This window comes from Gopherus flavomarginatus, chromosome 2 (genome assembly GCF_025201925.1).
Source record: "Gopherus flavomarginatus isolate rGopFla2 chromosome 2, rGopFla2.mat.asm, whole genome shotgun sequence".
Taxonomy (NCBI): Eukaryota; Metazoa; Chordata; order Testudines; family Testudinidae; genus Gopherus; species Gopherus flavomarginatus.
In genome coordinates this window covers 79,118,723-79,138,126 of record NC_066618.1, presented here as the reverse complement: position 1 = coordinate 79,138,126, position 19,404 = coordinate 79,118,723, and the positions used below count along the sequence as shown (strand labels likewise).

Here is a 19,404-nt window from a genome sequence, read left to right as displayed (position 1 = left end):
TGTGTAGCTGACCTTTGTTTAGATTGTCCTAGCTAGACCCCCGATGCCATCTCACAATTCCTGGGTCCTGTATGTTCCCATCCTTCTACCTGCTCACTTCCTAAGTACTAGAACAGGGGTTGGCAACCTTTCAGAAGCGGTGTGCTGAGTCTTCATTTATTCACTCTAATTTAAGGTTTTGCATGCCAGTAATATATTTTAACATTTTTAGGTCTCTTTCTAAAAGTCTATAATATATAACTAAACTATTGTTGTATGTCAAGTAAATAAGGTTTTTAAAATGTTAAGCTTCATTTAAATTAAATTAAAATGCAGAGCCCCTCAGACCAGTGGGCAGTACCTGGGCAGTGTTTGAGTGCTGCTGAAAATCAGCTTGCGTGCTCAGGTTCCCTACCTCTGTACTAGAAACTATTGGCTGGTTTATAGGCACCAGGTCAGCTTTTAATCCTTTGTTCCATGTAGCCTGCTCCATTTTCTGCACAGGGCTCTTGGTCCCTCATTTTGGTCAAAAATAGGCCAGATTTGGAGATCATCTAGGCATACTGCAAATCATCTGTTTGGTAGGGTTTTTGGAGAAGGCTGAGAGTATGCTTCCCAGAGAGATGAAGGTGGTGGAAGGGAGTATTCCTGTAGGTGCTTGGTTAGCATAATTCCAGTTTAAATGATTTTAATGCTGCTGGAGGGTTTCTGTAGTACTAATCAGTTATGTAAGGCTGCCTAGAGCCTTGTACTAGACATCTTATTATTTAAATCTAAATAAATATGCATATTTATATTTGCACATCTATGGTGCATGTGAATGTGTCATATTTACACACATACATTGTGTAGTATGTATTATGTATCACTATGGCCACAGTATTTTGTGCAACCAATACTTTTAAATACTTTTTCCTGAATATCTTTTTAGACATTTTCTTCTTGATTTAATGAGGCACTAATCCTCATCCATATTCTTCTAATGGTCCCAAATGGAAGCACAATAGGCATGGTGGTTCTTAACAAAATGAAACCAGAAAATGCTATAACATCCAGAGCCACGCTCGAGATCACTGGAAGGCGCTCGCGGCACCCTCCGCCCACAGCGCGCGAGCTCCAGCTCAGCCGCGCGCAGCCCATTCCCCTGGCCCGCCCAGGGAGGGGCGAGTCCCCGGGACGCTCTAGCCGCGCGCTCTGTGGTGGGGCGGCCCGGCCGGGATGACGCGGCGGGCGGGTCCCGTGATGGCTGGTCGTGTCGCCCTCGCGCTGTCACTCGCTGCCGCCTCCCCGGCACCAGCTCGCGGCCGCCGAGCCCCCGCCATGGCCGAGGATGGGCCCCTGGAGGCCTCGAGCGAAGGGTGAGCGCGGGGTGGGAGGGGACGGGGAGACGGGGCAGCAGTTGGGGGACCCCCCCCCCGGCCTATGTACACCTGCCAAGCCGCATAACCCCCCCCCCCCCCCTCCAGCACCACCCTAGAGCGGATCCTCACATCCCAGCTGCTGTAGGTTTTTTGTGTTTCACTTCCTCCATGTTCGTACTGCAAAACCACTGATGTCTTTTGCTTCAGCTACAGCCACTTCCTCTCTCCCGGTCTACTCACATCTCTCGTCTCCTCCCGCCTATACAAACGGCTGTTGCTAAACAATCATTTTCCTCTTCTGTCTCTGGCGCTCCATCTCTCCACTGACTTCCACTTCCCTTCAGCATCAACTTGGAACACAGCCCCTTTAAACCACTGTGCAAATTGGCCTGACCCATATTTCTGCTACTTTTCTTTCTCTTCCCAGGCAGCCCTTCAGAATGACTTAATCATTGTGTTCACACTTTTTACAATGCTGCACCTTGTGTTTGAAACTATCTTCCCCTCCATTGTAGTTTGTGTGCCAAACAAACCTCCCTATCCTTTAGAGAGAGACAAGGTGGGTAAGGTAACCTTTTATTGGACTAACTTCTGTTGGAGAGATTTCGAGTGAATAAAAGATATTATCTCACCCACCCTGTCTCGCTGATGCCGTGGGATTAACACAGCTATAACACCCTATAACATTCTTCTTAAAATACACAATCTATGAAGCCTCCAGTTGATGATTTACCAAGTGAGTCTTAAAATATCCATGCTTCATCCTCTCAAACTTGTTCACTGCATTGACTCTAAACTGCATTAGTTGCTTAACTTGGCATGTTAAGTGCTTCTTTGATAGTGTTGAATACCCTCAACTTTTGTCATCACACAGCACATTTCAGGATCGTGTTCTTAATATAAAGTCCTTGGGGTAGGAAAAAATGGTCTAAATTTTCATAAGGGATTATTGATTATGGGTGCCCAACATGACATCTTTTAAAGGGGGTGTGATTTTCAGAAAGTGCTCAGCATCCACCCTCTGAAAATCAAGCCCTTTTAAGGCCTTTCAGATTGGGCATCCAAAATCACTAGTCACTTTTGAAAACGAAATCTTAAGTCTCCTTTTTGTACATCAAAAAGTGCATGGACAGTGGTGAAATGCTAGTGCTTTGAACAGTTAGCACAGAGTATTTGCATTACTGCATTCTTAATATTGGCCAGTCTTAAAGCTTGGTCATCCTTTCAAGGTGAACAAGCCTGATTAGAGCTAAAGAAAATGTAAGTTGTATAAACTAGTGAATTACACTAATTACTTTCAGATTTAAAATTGGCTTGGTAGAGAAATACCTACATGCTATTAAAATAGCAGATTGGATACAGTTCTAAATGACAGGTGACATATTAAGTGTATATAAAGGAAAAATCTAAAGTTTAATCTTTTTAAGAACAAATACATCAGATAGTAATTCACCTAGTTACATAACAAGTTCAACTAGCTGAAATCTGGCAAAATGAGCATTCTGGAGAGTGTAGTGATCACTACAAAATCTATTAATCAAAACACGCTAAATCATACAGCTGTAATCCATAGTCTAATCTGAAGATAAAACTAAATATATTTGGATTGTCAGTGTGGAACAAAGTGTCTAGAAAGTTTGTCAGCGTTCCATATAAAATCACTAAGTACTGCTCAGTTTGCATAGATGTGGGGGAAAGTTTCAAGGATTGAAAACTGTTTTGTCTTTAAGATAAGTGGTAACTTTCTCTAAAATAACTTTGGGTGGTGTTTTTGATGAAATTAGATGGAATGACTTGCAGCAACTAGTTAATACTAAGAGTGCCTTGGAATAATATATTCAACTATTTTGTAGGAAACATTGCAACTTCAGGATTCATAACTGTTTTTCCATTATCCTTTGAGACTTTTCTGAGTTTGGGTTTTCACTCGTGAGACATGTTGTTGGAGATGATAGACTTTTTACAGTCTCAGAGTGAATGTAGTTTTAAAATCTACGTTGATGAATTCAGTAGGTTTGAACTCATGAAGCACTTCCAGTAAGACACTCAGGGTACTGTACTGCATAACATTCGTAATAATTGACTTGCTCTTTACACAGACACTGTCAACTGCAGATTTGTCTGAGTGTTTGACTGACTCACACCTTAAAATTTAAAACAAAGCATAAGCAGGTAGGGTAATGAAATCATACTCCAAATATCTGCACAGTTACAGTTCCTTTGCTCAGTTTTTCTTTAACTTAGAAATGAAGATTCAGAACAAATCACCTCAAAACAGTGTCACTGCCCTGCAGGGTCTTGTCTTAGCTCTTGACTCCCTTGTCACTCACCATCAGCTGAGGCTTGCTCCCTCCCTCTCTCCCTTAAAATGTCTTCCTCTCAAGCTTTCTACCTGATAGTAAAGAGCTCTATGCATCTATGTTCCTCCATGACCCAGGGTCTCTCCTGTCTGCTCCCTCCCTAAAACTTTATAAGACTTTTATGTAGCTTCTTGTAAGTCATAGAACTAGCAGAGGCTTCCAGTTTTAAAGGGAACAAGGGCAAAAACAGGTGCACTGGGAGGTACACTTTTACTTCAATGCCCAGTGTGCTGTTACACACAAACTAAAGGAAATTTCCCACCTCTTTTTCAGTTTGGCCTTTTACATTGATAGGAGTTTGTGTATAGGCAATTGCCTTTCTATGTCGATCATCACTTTCACTCTCTGGTGTCATGCACTTGCATCATATTCATGTATTGTCCTCAAAACTCACAAATAAGCTTTATTTCAGCCACTCTAGAAGCATGTTTTTATGAAGTTTCCCTTCCTCTGCATAGATTTGGGAAGGGGAGCACTGCGGCTTTCACTGAGAAGGTGTCTTTTCTCTGCCACAATGGGGTAGAGCCACAATGGAGACACTGTTAGGAGGCTGTCTCCTCGCCCCTTCCCTGCAGCTGAGAGGAGAGGAGAGTTGATCATGATAGTGTATTCCACATCCCTGCAGATGGAGGCCTCCCATCTAGAAACTTCCCTGGGAGGAATGATTAACAAAAATAGGCACTAGAAGAGTGATATCCAGCCTTTTCAGTCTGAGCGGTGAACAGATTATTTGCTGCAGTCAGTACTGGAGATGGATTCTCTCTGTACTGCTCTCCTTGTACCACTTAAGCCAATGCTAGAGATTCTCCTTTAGTCTATGCAGGGGTTGAGGCAGAGACCAGGGATCCATAAGGAGTAGTTGATTCTTGGTTTCTCTTTTTCCCCTTTCCTGAGCTGCCTTCAGTGGCCATGTAGTGGAGGGGAACTGAGCCGTCCTTGCTTAGATGTTCTTCTAGGCCAGGGATGGCCAACCTGAGCCTGAGAAGGAGCCAGAATTTACTAATGTACATTGCCAAAGAGCCACAGTAATATGGCAGCAGCTCTCCCATCCACCGGCAGCCCTGCCGATCAGCGCCTTGCCCTCCCTCCCTGCACCTCCCGATAGCTGTTTCGTGGTGTGCAGGAGGCTCTGGGGGGAGAGGGGGAGAAGTGAGGGCACGGCAGGCTCAGGAGATGGGGTGGGAAGGGGTGGAGTGGGGGTAGGGCCTGTGGCAGAGCCAGGGGGTTGTGCAGTGAGCTCTCCCGCCTGGCACATTGGAAAGTTGGCACCTGTAGCTCCAGCCCTGGAGTTGGTGCCTATACAAGGAGCCACATATTAACTTCTGAAGAGCCGTAAGTGGCTCCGGAGCCACAGTTTGGCCATCCCTACTCTAGGCTCAGGCAGAGCCAATCAAACTTCTTCTATCCTGTTGCCCTTCAGGCTTGCAGAGAAGCAGTCAACAGAGCAGCTGAATTGCTCAACAGTTACAGGAGGAAAGGGACAGCAGCTGCTAAGAGCATTCTGGGCTCACATCACAGCTCCTCCCTGAGCTGTAGGTGGAGCAGTGGAAGGCAGTACTTAATACCTCCTCCCTGTAGTGATGAGTGTAACTTGAATATCCAGTTTAAAAACTGCAGGGCATGTTACACTTTGAATTTGTAATCAAATATTCTATTCTTAAGTCTCCCTCAAGTACTGCAAGGTAGACACTGCTGGGCTAGAGGTTTTCTCCTCCCTCCCTTCTCAAGCCCAATCATGGGCTTAGTGGACGGAAGGGCAACCCCCAGGCTCCCCCACAGGGTTGCGGAAGGCATAAAGGGTAGACTGCCCTTCTTCCCCCACCCTTCAGTAATTCTCTAGTGAGTGCAGTAGTAAAAAGAAAATATTCACATACTTTCAAAAATTTGTCAATAAAAAAAAAATTCAAGTGAAGTATGTCTTTAATAATCAAATATACCACACTCAGTACTCCGTGCCAGCATGGTACGTTTGTGCACAGAGGTATAAAGTCAGGGTGAGATTACAGGGATTGCATACTTTTAAAGTCCTACCATTATGTCAGGTGGAGGATCCTGTTCTCCATGACTAGTTGTCTGAGTCCCTGCTGAGTTGTGGCAGAAATCCTCCACCAGCTTGCTTGGCCAGTCAATCATCTGGGCTTTAGTCTCTCCCTTCTCAATAAAGTGTCCAGGTGGGGAGAGGAAGATGATAGTCATCTGTTAACTCTTGAATCATGTTTAAAATCTTGAATAACAGGGGTAATAGATATTTGGGAGGTAGTGTTGGGAAGTCTGCTACTGCCACCCATACTGTAGATAAAATGAAGACTTCTGTTCACAGGGCTAGCAGCTTAGCACAAACTTTTCCTTAGTACTACATTCACAATTCATTCTGTGCTCAGTAGGGCCATTTATGCAGCAAGGAGCTGCACTAGGAGGAATTGTGCCTTAGGTCCTTTTTGTGATGCAGTATATTCACTCTTGCAGACTGGTCCAACTCCCTGTTGCACTGGGAGGAACAGCATTTAGGCACTGTGAGCCCAAGAGGGTCACCACAATACAGGGCCTTTGGTGGGTGAACTAAAGGGTGGAAAACTGAAAACACAAATGAAGAACCTGCCCATTAAAAAAAAAATCTGTAGTCTCTCCTGATTATTCCCTATGGTTACATTTGCAACCTTATTTTCTGGCATTCTTAACTTTTGAGCTCTTGACTTTGCAAATTTGACATTCCTTTAGCATAGCTTTTCAGGGTGTCATTGGTATTGACAGCAAGGGAGAAGAGGGGAAGGAAAGATGGATGGATAGCTCAGTTTTTGCCTTGTTGAGGTTGAGCAGGAAGTGGGAGCTCCAGATGAGAGATTTTGATAACAGGAGAGAAGTCAGGGTAAGAGAGGTAGATTTGTGAGTCATTGAAGCTGTGTAAGGGGAAGAGGTCACAGTGGGCTAAAGTTAAAGGGAAAAGAGGAGGGATTTAAAGACAAAGTCCTGAGTGACTGACAGTGTGGGAGGAGGAGAAGCAGGAACCTGTGGTGGTTAGTGATAAGAAAATCTGGATAGCATGAGGCTACAGAAGTGAAGGAAGGCTGTAGTTCAGTCCTGTATAATAAGTACTTTCTCTTACTTACTAGTATAACTTTTTCGTTAATGTTCTCAGTTAGATTTGTTTGGATTTCTGTGTTGAAATACAAGCGTAAAATAATGTTTTATCAGGCAAGATGGGCAGAAAACACGGTCTTTATTTCTTATTGCTGGTGCTGTGACTGCTTTGTAAATTACACCTCTATCCCGATATAACGCTGTTCTCGGGAGCCAAAAAATCTTACTGCGTTATAGGTGAAACCACGTTATATCGATCTTGCTTTGATCCACCGCAATGCGCAGCCCCGCCCCCCTGGAGCGCTGCTTTTACCGTGTTATATCCGAATTCATGTTATATCGGGTTGCATTATATCGGGGTAAAGGTGTATTTTTTTTAAAGGGGAAGCGTCTGATCCTTGAACCTTGTATGTTTCTGCTCCTCCAGAGTTGATAAAATCACAGCAGGAAAGGACTGGTTTCCTAACCTGTTAGCATTAATTGTCCTCCATGCCTTTGCAGTACTTTGACATGTCTTTTAGATGAAATGTGAGGCAATAAGGCAGTGTTTCACAAGCTGTGGGGGTGGGGAGAAAAGGGATACCAAGCATGTCTGGGGATTTGGAGCACAGGCAAAGGAGAGTGGGTGTGGTCAGGAAAAACTCAATGATCCCAGATATGTAGAGCCCTTCAAATTTGCAGCCATGCAAAACGTGTCACGGACCATGAAATCTGGTCTTTTGTGTACTTTTACCCTATACTGTACAGATTTCATGGGGTAGACCAGCATTTCTCAAATTGGGAGTCCTGACCCAAAAGGGAGTTGTAGGGGGTTTGCAAGGTTATTGGGGGGATTGCAGTATTACCATCCTTACTTTTGCACTGCCTTCAGAGCTGGGCGGCTGCATGGCGGCAGCTGTTAGCCAGGTGCCCCACCAGCACTAGCGCAGAAGTAAGGGTAGCAATACCATACCATGCCACTCTTACTTCTGCCCCACTACTGGCGGGTGGCTCTGCCATCAGAGCTGGGCTCCTGGCTAGCAGCCACCATATTCCAACTGCCCAGTTCTGAAGGCAGCGCCGCCACCAGGAGCAGAGCAGAAGTAAGGGTAGCAGTACCACAACCCCTCCCAACAATAACCTGGTGCAGCCCCCCCCCCAGCTCATTTTTGGGTCAGGACCCCTACAATTACAACACTGTGAATTTTCACATTTAAAATAGCTGAAATCATGAAACTTATGATTTTTTAAATCCTATGACCATGAAATTTACCAAAATGGACCCTGAATTTGGTAAGGCCTTACAGATATGCCTCTCTCATGACTGCAGATGTGCTTAGTGATCTCCTGTTCTCTTGTGTCAGCCTGTAGTACTGGACGGCCAGTTGTGTAAGCAGCCTGAGTGTACTGGGATGCAGGCTCAGGCAGCAATCTGATCATTTAAACTTTGCGCTTGTACTCATCTCAGCTGCAAGAGCACATAATGGTTGACCCTATGTGCATCAGTGAATGCCCCCTCACACACCCTGGAATGGAGGGACGGGGAAGTGGCAAAAGAAGGCATCAAAATTAAACAAAAATTAGAAAACAAAAAATACACAAGGGGCGGAAAAGGATGTGAGGAATTGCTGGGAGACAGAAGAGAAGAGGGCTAGGGACATGGTAGGCGGAGTGAGCTAGTACCCATCTGCTGCTCCATTTCAGGTAGGGGAGCTGCACCAAAATTGAGTACCAGTATAACGTTGATCTTCTCTCCTGCCTGAATATGCAGCTTGTTACAACTATTCCTAATGTCATGGTGGTACTAGAATATCACTATACTAATCAGAAAAGATTCATTGTGTATGACTTATCTTGTTTACAATCTCTTCTTAGTATCTGGGAAGTCAGGGGCCAATGTAACATGCTGTTTATATGTACAGGGAACTTCAAGTGGCAAAATGCAATGTTTCTAAATAATTTAACATTGATAAAGTAGGTACTGACTGTTCTAAATACAAAGTTCAAGACACAGTAAATATACAAGGAAGGCGTTTTTACCTCTGACCTAATGTAGCAATATTCTGTAATAAGCTACCAAGAGACTCTTGTTGAAATCAGGAGGTATGATGTACAGGACGCTTCCTGGAAATATTGTGCAGTAGTTTTCAAAATATTGTGCAGGACTTTAAATGTTGCAAAACAGTTGGATAATTCAGTAACACTAAAGTAATCACAGAATGTTTTGGCTTGAAATTCTTCTGAACAGCTTTATAAATAGGGTGATAATCCAATTGGAAGGGGAAAAAATTGGCTTCCAAGTTAACCATGAAGCAGCTCCATAAAACAGTTGGATCTTGTGGAAAATGCCGAACTGCTATTTGCAAAGGATACCATCCACCAGGGTTCTCACTTTTTGTGTTTTAAGCTTTCTAGTGTGTTCTCCAAGGCTTCACACTCTTCAGGATTTGTAGTCTCTGAGGGTAGTGATAGTGGGGTAGAACATGAGCTGTAATCCATTCTATCAACATTCATGTGCCACTTCTGGAGCGTATCTCCTGTCCTTGGAATCTCTCATCCAAATTGCATCTGTGGTCACTACATCTAACTTCCAGTCCACATGGGTTAAAAAAACTGGGCATGCTTCGGAAAACAAGACTATGTGGGGGGGCAACCTACAGTAGTAAGTGTTCATATATGTTGAGGACTGTTATGAAGAAGATGAGGATCAGTTGTTCTCCATGTCCACTGAAAGTAGGACAAGAAGTAACGGACTTTATCTGCAGCAAGGGAGACTTACGTTAAATATTAGGAAAAGCTTTCTAATAATCATAGAATATCAAGGTTGGAAGGGACCTCAGGAGGTCATCAAGTCCAACCCCCTGCTCAAAGCAGGACCAATCCCCAATAAGGATGATTAAGCTCTGAAATAAGATTCCAAGGGAGGTTGTGAAATCCTTTTGCAGTTTTTAAGAATAGGTTGGACAGACTCCTGTCAGGAGAGGTCTAGGTTACTTGGTCCTGCCTCAGCACAGGAGACTGGACTTGATGACCTGTCGAGGTCCCTTCCAGTTCTACATTTCTATGATTCTGTGTATATAAATAGTCAATCACCCAGGCTGTTGAGGGATGACAGAAGAGGTAGGGATGATACTTCACTGGAAAGCATCAAATCTAATTGCTGTACAAATGGTCCATATTGTGTCTGTGTTGACCTCCATGGCCACCTCAACCACAGTGTACTCCAGAAAGGTGTGTTGGAGCTCAGCTAGTTTGTTTCAGATTCTCTGCCAACAAGCATCAGTGCATGTACAGAATGCAAAGTGGGACTGCTGTTACATAGCTAGTTCTGAGACCCTTTGCATTGGGAGTACAAATATTCTCAAACATGTGACTTTGACAAGACTATACGTCCCCACTCACCTCTCCATATGCATCCACTCTTGATAATAAAATTAAGAAATCCCCAGGGAAATAGCTAAAGGAACCTTTGCAGTGCCAGATTATCTAGTCACCCTGGATATTCCAAACTTGTGGCTGTTGTAAAATCCTCTTTTCCCTAACCTGAGGATGGTATCTCCTGTTTCAAGTGGTTCAAACTTCCAACCTCACCTGTATTTTACAGCATGAATACTGACAGGTGCACCTAATTTGGGAGGGTGTCTCAGACAGTAATTGTTTCCACACTGCTCCATTCTTAGGTGGCTCATTAGGTTGTTTATTAGATGATATGAAGAACTTTTTGACTTTGATGCCAGGAAAGATGTTAAACCAGGGATTGGGTTGGCAATTAACTTTTCTTAGAGATGAGCTAGATAAAGGAGCTGTTTGAGCTTTCTCTGGGTTCAAATTTGTACTCTCTTGAATGAGGCCTACTTGTGCTGTGGTTAATGGAGTCCTCATACACTTAATTTGCTTCTTTATGGCAACCTAGTTACATTTCTTCTGACTCATGCACTGAACATAGTTTTGAAAGCTCTCACGCCTTTCAAGCCCTTAGAGAATTCCTCAAGTTATTTTAAGGTGGTTGCTGGTAAACCTTCACTTGCTTGGAGATTGTGTGAACTGTAGGTTCTGTCCTGCATGGAACCGTATCAATGTTCTACCAAATCAAAGATGTCATTAAAAGGACATTGTCTACTTAAAAAAAAATACTTCACTGGAATTCTTTTTGCCTATTGGTGTTACAAGGGTCATCAAAAATGAGTACAACTGAAAGATTAGAGAGGTTATTTTCTCTTTCTTCCTTTTTGTTTACTTAGTGTATTTGATAGCACTTTGTATAGTGAGTGTTTCTCCTTATATAGACAATATCGGTTGATTTTTGTTTATTTAGTAGCTTCACACAGCAACTGAGGAATGAAAACACTTTAAAAAAAATGATTGTAAAGCTATATAAATTGACAGGAAGATTCTGGGGAAAGTGTAGGACCAGAAACCACTTTAAACTTTGACTAGATTTCAGATTGATTGTGTCCTTTTAATACATGCTCACTGTTGCCCTCCACCTGTTGCAGTCAGGATTACATACTCTACGTGTCAAATGGCCTTGTGTGCATCGCTTCTCAATCCCAGCAGTGTTTAAGCTTGATATGTAGATAATAAAGCTACCCTGGCCATTTGCCTGCCTGATCTGGGGTCACCATTTACTGCTCTTCAGTTAGCTGCTTGTCATATCAAAGAGTTATTCAGTCTTCAAAAAAAATTTTTTTAAAGGCTTGAAACTAAGACTCTGGAATGAAAAATATGAAAAACCTTTAGTTCAGATAAATACAGAGAGATACTTGCTTAGTTCTGAGAACGCTAAACATTGAATTTCCTTTAATAATTAATCCACGTGTTGTAGGGTGCAAATTTATTTATCAGAAATTAAAATAGGCAATTAAAAATAAGGCTACTTTTAGTCATTTAAATATGACAGATTTACCACAGATAGAGGAAACTAAATACTTGTTTTCAGAAGACTGAAGTTTGCCCGTCCCAAAGAAAAGATACAGGTAACAGTATGCTGGGTGTACCAACCCAGCACTGGGCCCCTGGGGCCTGATCAATCAGGGAACTAACGCTGAAATCCATCAGTTGGGACAGGAGACCACACCCCTTTACCCCTGCTGCGCATGCTTCAGGTGGAAGGGACAGATAAAAGGAGGCAGCCCAGCTCAGTTTGGGCTGGCTGAGCAGTGGGGAGGACATGTGCTGCAGGCTCCTGTAGAGGCGACTGTGACTCTCCAGACCATGGGAACTGGGGATCTGGACAACTCTGGGGATAACCAGCAGACCTGCACTGCCACCGTTTTGAAATGTTTGTTACAGCTGTCTTTAACAGTAGAGAAATTTCCTTATTGCGAAAAATGTTTTTCCCCTTAAAAAAATGTTGAGGTTTTTTTTCTTTAATCAAGATATGACTTAGACATTTATACAGTATCAGTTTGAGGGGGTGGGAAGAAAAGCAATTGGATCATGTGGTAATATTCTTCAGCTTAGTATATCATTAGAAGAGACATTTGATTTAACACGATGGCCCAGCTGATACCAAGGTGTTGTTATAATCAGTTTTTAAGACATTAATTAATTAAAACTAAATTGATTATATCAATTGATAATTTTCATTAAACTGTTTTAAATATCATGGTACAAGTTGATGATCAGTAGTTGGCCAAATTGCTTTGTGCAAGAATACTTGATTAGACTCTTCATGTTGGTATGCATACTTCCACCTTTTCATGTTCTCTGTATGTATAAATATCTCCTGTCTGTGTGTTCCATTCTATGCATCCGAAGAAGTGAGCTGTAGCTCATGAAAGCTTATGCTGAAATAAAGTTGTTAGTCTCTAAGGTGCCACAAGTACTCCTGTTCTTTTTGCGGATACAAGACAAACAGGGCTGCTACTCTGAAATTGACTTCAATTACATTTGGAAGAGAGCCTTGGGGTCAGATGCAACTTCTGTGACTTAAAATGAGAATCTTTCCATTGACTCTTAAAGGGAATTGGATTGGTCCCTTAGAGCATTAAGGTGATCCTTGGGTGCAGTGTTCTACAGTCTTTAGCATTGGTAGAAGAAATATTTAATTGCTTTATTTTCTTTCACAAATGCCAAGAGTCTGAGCAAACAAAAAGGTGGAAACATAAAGGGGGGAAAGCATAATTGAGGCAAAATGATGTTAAAAAAACCCTGACATGAAAAAGAGTTTTAACTGAGATTTTAAGAGAAAAAGGTTTTTGAAAATGTGTAATCTTTAGTTTGATTTGAAATTCTAATTTAGCTGTGTTGTGTGTTTCTTCCTCAACTGTTAGTATTTAAAAAAATCAACATGCGAATGTATGGCAGACATGTTCGGACATAGGCACCGACTCCCTGGGTGCTCTGGGTCTGGAGCATCCAAAAATGATGGGTGCTGAGCCTCAGCCCCTATATCAACTCCCTCCTGCCCAGCACCTCTCGCCTGTCAGTGGACCCCACAGATCAGCGCCTCCCACCCACCGTGATCAGCTATTTCATGGCGTGGGGGGGGGGGAAGCGAGGGTGTGTAATGGGGTGGGGGTGGGGCCTGGGGGGAAAGAATGGAGTGGGGGCAGGGCCTGGGGCAGTGCCAGGGGTTGAGCACCCCCCAGCACATTGGAAAGTTGGGGCCTGTGTGTTGGGATGCCAATGCCTAATGAGCTGACTTAAGAGGTAGAATTTGAAAAGTCCACTTGGCATAGGAAGTTTGGGAATTTTCCCAGGAGGGTGCCATCACTTTCTGCAGACTTTGACCTTATTTTAAAATCAGTTAGTTAATTAATTAATTAATTGGAACCTTGGAAGTTTCTAACCCTTATGGGTGTAAAGAGACTCTTCCAAACAAAAATTGTAGTTAAAGAAATGTAGTGCAATCTTCCTAAATCTACAGACTTATGCCATTGCCTCTGCTGCTGTTCAGAACTTCCACAATATGAAACTTGGGATGTGGGATGCATGTTTTACTTTTATTTAACTTTTTTTTTAATGTTCTTAAGAGTCTGCTCCTGCAAGATGCGGAGTGCCTTCAGTTCACTGATAGAGCTGAGCACCTGAGAGGATAATATAGTATTTGTTTTTAAACGTGTTTATTGAGAAATTGAACACAACTCCTAAATTCTGATGGTTTAAGCAAATCACTTTTTTACACAGAAAGGTCATGATTCAGAGTGACTGTTGTAAAGGTAACTAAATATTATTGAATGGCAATAGACACAGATTATCAAATCTGAATCCTGATTGACTGTCTTTCTGCTATAATCACCTGCTCTGTGTGTATCTGATCTGTGCTATCTGCAGCTTCACCAGGCACACACATCAGACTTTCCCTGTTGTGTTACTGCTTAAGCTTATGACACAAACCAATAAGTCAGGAGAAGGTAAAGGCTGAAACTCGTGTCATGCTCGTGGTCCTTGTACATAATGGTCTAGTGTACATGTGTGCTCTACTTGGGGCAATACTTGAAGATCATTAAAGCTTCAGCTAATGCAGAATGTAGGTCGTTTGTTTATACATATTCCAATTTATTTATAAATCTATTTATTTTGTGTTTACTGCGCTTGTAGGTCAGGATGGCTATCTAGTTGGCTTCCTGCATGGTGCCCCACATCACTGCCGCATCTGAAAGAAGCTGAGGAGAAAATACTGAAGTGTAAGTAATTTTTACACATCTGGCGTATGCCCAGATCTCATGTAATTTTTCATCATAAACAAGCATTGCTATTTTAAATGCATTGCAATGAAGCAAATATAACTGTAATATAGATTCTCAGTGTTCCCTTATTTAAGATCTTTGACCCTGATCTGAAAGATACCTAGTATCCCTGCCCTGGGCTTCCACTGAACAGACTGCTAGATATGACTAACAAAATAAAAAGTATCTGAACTGTTTGTTTTTTTCCTTCAGGTATCACAAGCACATACAGTAAACGATATGTCTTCATATCCAATGGAAATAAAATATGGACGCTAACATTCTCTCAGGACCTCTCATATAAAACTCCACTTGTTCTCCTCCATGGGTTTGGAGGAGGTGTTGGACTTTGGGCCCTCAATTTTGAAGAGCTTTGCGAAAATAGGACCGTTTATGCATTTGACCTCTTGGGATTTGGGCGTAGTAGTAGACCACAGTTTGACACTGATGCAGAAGAAGCAGAAAATCAGTTTGTAGAAGCTGTAGAAGAATGGAGACAGGAAGTAGGGCTGGACAGAATGATTTTACTTGGCCATAATCTGGGTGGATTCCTGGCTGCTGCTTACTCACTGAAGTACCCATCAAGGTATGTGAAAATAAAGGGATAAAGGAAATCTTTGCTTTCTCTTACTAATGATAATACTACACATCTGTATTCATTTGAAGTGCAGCAGAATGTAAAACCAAGTTCTTTCTGAATTAGTTTTAGTTGTAAAAATTAGCTCAAGACTTGATTTAAAGAGACACTATCTAGTTTAGACCCCAAATGCAAATTGTTTTTTGTTCTGAGTAGAAAAATATGACTACAATATGAGTAGAAATTCTTTGTTTACATTCTGACCCTCAACCATTTTTGTTAAACATCCTCTTGCAGTGCTCTGAACCCGAACAGAAGAATCAGTTAATGCATGAGAATCAAAAAAGCAAAACTGCCATCCTGAAGCACGTCTAGTTAGACTTAAATATTATACTATTAATAATCTGCCATAATATAACTTTTAAAGTATATATTTACAAGTTGTTCAGACATCAAAAGCTGCAGATCTATTTGCATAATAAAAACATTAATAACATAACTCCCATAGTAGGTAGGATGAACCAACAAATTAATGACCTCTAGATGATTTTTCCAATTTTAGGAGTCCATTGCCATCTCCCGTTTCCCGATCCTTGTATAAATAAGGGTATCATATGTCTCTTTTTCTGTTTTTAATCAGACTGTGATATTATCATCAAATAAGTTATATTTGAGTATTATGTGTCCTTTTAAAAGTAACCTACATTTCTGTTTTAGTATTTTTCCCTCTCCCCACTCTGGTAGGTTAACATTAAGGTATAGGGATGGCTGCATTTTTCTCTCCAACTTATCGTTAGAAATCAGAGATTCTTAGCCAATAGGAGATAAATACTTGCTTGGTTTAAACTAAAAGTAATTTACTTGTTAAATCTGTGTATTTAAATGAAAATACAGTATATTGTTTTACCTCTTCCAATGGGTGAATCTCTTATAAGGGGGATCTTAGTAGGGATGAATCTAGGAAGACAGACCCCACACTCTAATGCAGTGCTATGCATATCCCTGGGGGTATGCAGAGGTCTTCCAGGGGTTACATCAACTCATCTAGATATTTGCCTAGTGTTACAACAGCTACATAAAAATCACTAGCAAAGTCAGTGCAAACTAAAATTTCATACAGATAATGAATTGTTCTGTATATTATACACTGAAATTTATATTCCATTTGATTTATTTTATAATTATATGGTAAAAATAAGAAAGGAACAATTTTTCAGTAATAGTGTGCAGTGACACTTTTTTGTATTTTATTTCTGATTTTGTAAGCAGGTAGTTTTTAAGTGAAGTGAAACTTGAGGATACACAAGAAAAATGAGACTCTTGAAAGGGGTAAAATAGACTGGAAAGGTTGAGAGCCACTGCTCTAATGCATGTCTAGTGCTGCAGAAACCTGTAATTTAAAAAAACAAATGCTACCGAAATTATTCCAGAGCTGCAGTTATTAACGTTTGGGTGGGAGGACTCTGAAATATTCCTTAGATTAATGTTTTGAGAGGAGTTATTTTTGTGGTTATTCTCTAGCATCTCTGGGTATCTCCTGGGTTTGTTAAGTGGCTTATTTAAAAGTATCAGAGGGGTAGCTGTGTTAGTCTGGATCTGTAAAAGCAGCAAAGGGTCCTGTGGCACCTTATAGACCAACAGACGTATTGGAGCATGAGCTTTCGTGGGTGAATACCCACATGCATCCGACGTCTGTTGATCTATAAGGTGCCACAGGACTCTTAACTTGCCTACTTTTAAATAAAAGCAGCAATCAAACCCCTTAAACACCAGATCATAGAATCATAGGGTTAGAAGGGACCACAAGGGTCATCTAGTCTAACCCATGCCAAAATACAGGATTTGTTATGACTAAACCATCCAAGATAGATGGCTGTCCAGCCTCCCTTTTAAAGCCTGAGTGAAAGAGCTTCACAGCCTCTTTAGACAGTCTGTTTCATTGTCCTACTGTTCATACAGTTATGAAGCTTTTCCCGAGATTTAATCCAAATCTGCTATGCTGTAGTTTGAACTCATTGCCTCTTGCCCTGCCCTTTCTGGCAAGAGAAAACTTTTCTCCATCATTTTTTATGGCAGCCTTTCAAATATTTGAAAACTGCTTTCATGTCCCCCCTTAATCTCCTCTTTTCCAAACTAAACATACCCAGTTCCTTCAGCCTTTGTTTATATGTATTCCAGCACTTTAATAATCTTTTTGTCGCTCATGTCTGAATCCTTTCCAGTTTCTTTACATTCTTTCTATACGTTGGTGACTAAAATTGGACACAATACTCCAGCTAAGACCTAACCAGCGCTGAGTAGAGTGGTATGGTCACCTTGTATGACTTGCATGCTATGCCTTTGTTACTACAACCTAAATTGCATTTGCTTTTTTTGCACTGCTGACTCATGTTTAGGTTGTGATCCACCACAACTCCAAGATCCTTCTCAGTAGTGCTGCTGCCAAGCTAGTTATCCCTCGTTCTGTATTTGTGCATTTGGTTTTTCTTCGCCAAGTGTAGCACCTTACATTTGTCTTTGTTGAATTTCATTTTGTTGTCTATAGCCCAGTTCTCCAATTTATCAAGATCCCTCTGAATTTTAGCTCTGCCCTCCAAAGTGTTGGCAACCCCTTCCTCCCCCTTCCAGTTTTGAGTCATCTGCAAATTTGATCAATATGCTCTCTCTTCCTACATTCAGGTTATTAATAAAGATGTTAAAGAACACTGGACCCAGCACAGATCCCTTTGGAACCCCACTTGAGACCTCCAGTCTGACATCCTTCCATTAACAGTTACTCTTTGTGATTGTTTAACCAATTGTGTATCTGCTTAATGGTAGTTATGCTAAGCAAGCATTTCTCTAGCTTTCTTACCAGAATGTCATGTGGGACTGTGTCAAAAGCCTTGCTGAAGTCCAGATTCATTATGTCAATTGCATTTCCCCTATCCACCAAGTCCGTTAGCCTGTCACAGAAGGAAATCAGGCTGGTTTGGCATGATTTGTTCTTGGTAAATCCATTCTGGCTGCTAGTGATTACCCCTTCTGCTATACCCTCTACCTGATTTACAAAGACAAATCTCATCTTTCTCTCACAGAATACAGTGTCTAATAGCTGGTTTTGTGTTGATTCTTCTCTTCGATTTTACTTCTTTATGCTAATTTGGGATCAGAAATTAGATCATAGTATATGACGGTGGTGAATAATGTGGATTATTTAATTTTCAGATAGCTAGCTTTAACATTTCTCATTCCACAATAAATTGTGAGAGACTTCAAACCATTTTATATACACTAAACCTCCCAAACCTCTTTTGCCAACAGGGTAAAGCACCTTATCTTAGTGGAGCCATGGGGTTTTCCAGAGAGGCCTGACAATGCTGAACAAGAAAGACCAATTCCAATCTGGATTAAAGCACTAGGAGCTATGTTGAGTCCATTTAACCCATTAGCTGGGCTCAGGTTAGCAGGACCCTTTGGTGAGTGCTAATTAATGTTTGTTAAAGTACTATTTCTGTTTATTTTAAATATGAATACAGAGCAAACACTTCATTAAGATGTTGCCTTCTTATAATTGCTAATTGCCTTCTTATAAGTAGTTTTTGGCCCATCATTTATTTCATAAAGTATCTGGAGCCACATCACCCATCTATCATGAGTTTAAAAAAAAAAAGTGGACTATCTAGCCTTTGTTTACATTTGAACTACCTGTATTCTTTAAAATATATATAATATAATTTAATATGCAAACTGGAAAGAGGCTTTTGTGTGTTTTAAAAGCTTGACTAAGGTGATTAGCCTTTTGGACATATTAATTTGTTACTTTGCAAACAAGATTATTCTTTGAAGTAGAGGCTTTTATAATTTACATAATAGGACTATTCAGTTATCAAGTAGTTGCACAAAAATAAAGCTAACATGATGCCTCTAACTTAAAAATTCAGTTTAGTTATTCTTAACAGTATTCCACTCTTTTTGGAGAATGTAAAAATTCTAATTTAAAAAAAGATTGCTGTGCCAAAGAAAATTTTCTCTAAAATGCAACCGTTGTTCATCGTCTTTAATAGATGTAAAAAAACCCAACAATCCTAGCTTCTGTTGTAAATCTTCATGAACATCTGTTCAATTTTTTCACATAAGGAATGGGTTTCCTTTCTTCCTATTATATGTGGATTAACTGTAGATTCTGACTTTCTGATGAGGGAGTGAGATTCTTTCTGGTGAGGGGATGAGAATAATTAAATCCATTTATAAGATAGAAACTCCATTATTTGATTTAATGTGGAGTATTCATTTTTTAAATTATCTGGACAGCATGCACAAAAAAGCCTATCCAAAGGTTCAAGTTGTCTTTGATGAACATTAAAAATACAAACCAACTTGATCAACAAAAGCAAATACAGCAGTCTTCTTCAAAC

The 19,404-nt window shown here is 41.1% G+C and overlaps 1 protein-coding gene across 2 annotated transcripts in view; it reads left to right on the top strand.

Moving 5' to 3' along the window:
• Positions 1–1,209: 1,209 nt before the first annotated feature.
• Positions 1,210–19,404, top strand: part of ABHD5 (abhydrolase domain containing 5, lysophosphatidic acid acyltransferase) — a 42,334-nt gene continuing 24,139 nt past the window's right edge. For both annotated transcript variants that reach the window (XM_050938495.1, XM_050938496.1), the window contains exons 1-4: positions 1,210–1,337; positions 14,303–14,388; positions 14,644–15,016; positions 18,311–18,465. In XM_050938495.1, the coding sequence (XP_050794452.1) occupies positions 1,222–1,337; positions 14,303–14,388; positions 14,644–15,016; positions 18,311–18,465 (730 nt within the window). In that variant the 5' untranslated portion in view covers positions 1,210–1,221. The remainder of the gene's footprint in view (positions 1,338–14,302; positions 14,389–14,643; positions 15,017–18,310; positions 18,466–19,404) is intronic.